The sequence below is a fragment of the Merops nubicus genome, unplaced genomic scaffold (genome assembly GCF_000691845.1).
Source record: "Merops nubicus isolate BGI_N331 unplaced genomic scaffold, ASM69184v1 scaffold48598, whole genome shotgun sequence".
In the NCBI taxonomy this organism is placed as follows: domain Eukaryota; kingdom Metazoa; phylum Chordata; class Aves; order Coraciiformes; family Meropidae; genus Merops; species Merops nubicus.
The window spans coordinates 2,160-2,526 of NW_008624714.1; the positions used below are offsets into that span (position 1 = coordinate 2,160).

At 58.0% G+C, this 367-nt stretch overlaps 1 protein-coding gene across 1 annotated transcript in view; it reads right to left on the reverse strand.

Annotated features, from left to right (window-relative positions):
* SLC48A1 (solute carrier family 48 (heme transporter), member 1) overlaps positions 1 to 290 on the reverse strand; it is a gene marked incomplete at its 5' end in the record, with an annotated part of 1,659 nt that extends 1,369 nt beyond the window's left edge. Inside the window, one exon of the mRNA XM_008945426.1 lies at positions 123 to 290. Within this exon, the coding sequence (XP_008943674.1) occupies positions 123 to 290 (168 nt within the window). The remainder of the gene's footprint in view (positions 1 to 122) is intronic.
* Between the last annotated feature and the right edge of the window lie 77 nt (positions 291 to 367).

The following is a 367-nucleotide window of genomic DNA, read 5'->3' on the forward strand; positions in this document are numbered from 1 at the left end:
TCGCCTGTTGGGGCTCCCACCCTTGGATCAGACCCATCCCTCCTTGCTCAGCTCATCCTCCACCCCCAACCCCAACGATCCCAGTACAACCAGTCCTCTCTCCCAGTACAGAGACTACTCACACTGGTGCTGGGTGATGGCCAGGACGAGGAAGGTGCAGAAGCCCACCAAGGAGAGGGCTGAGAAGAGGATGCCAATGAAGAGGAAGAACCTCAGGCCTTTTAACCAGGTCCTCCAGTAATCCTGCACATACATCACATGGGTGATTAGGGCCCAGAGCGCCAGGGCACCTGCTCGAGCAGACAGCAAGGGGCAGTCAGTACTGGGAGCACGTGGAGAAACCCCCCCAAAAAAAACCCACCCCACC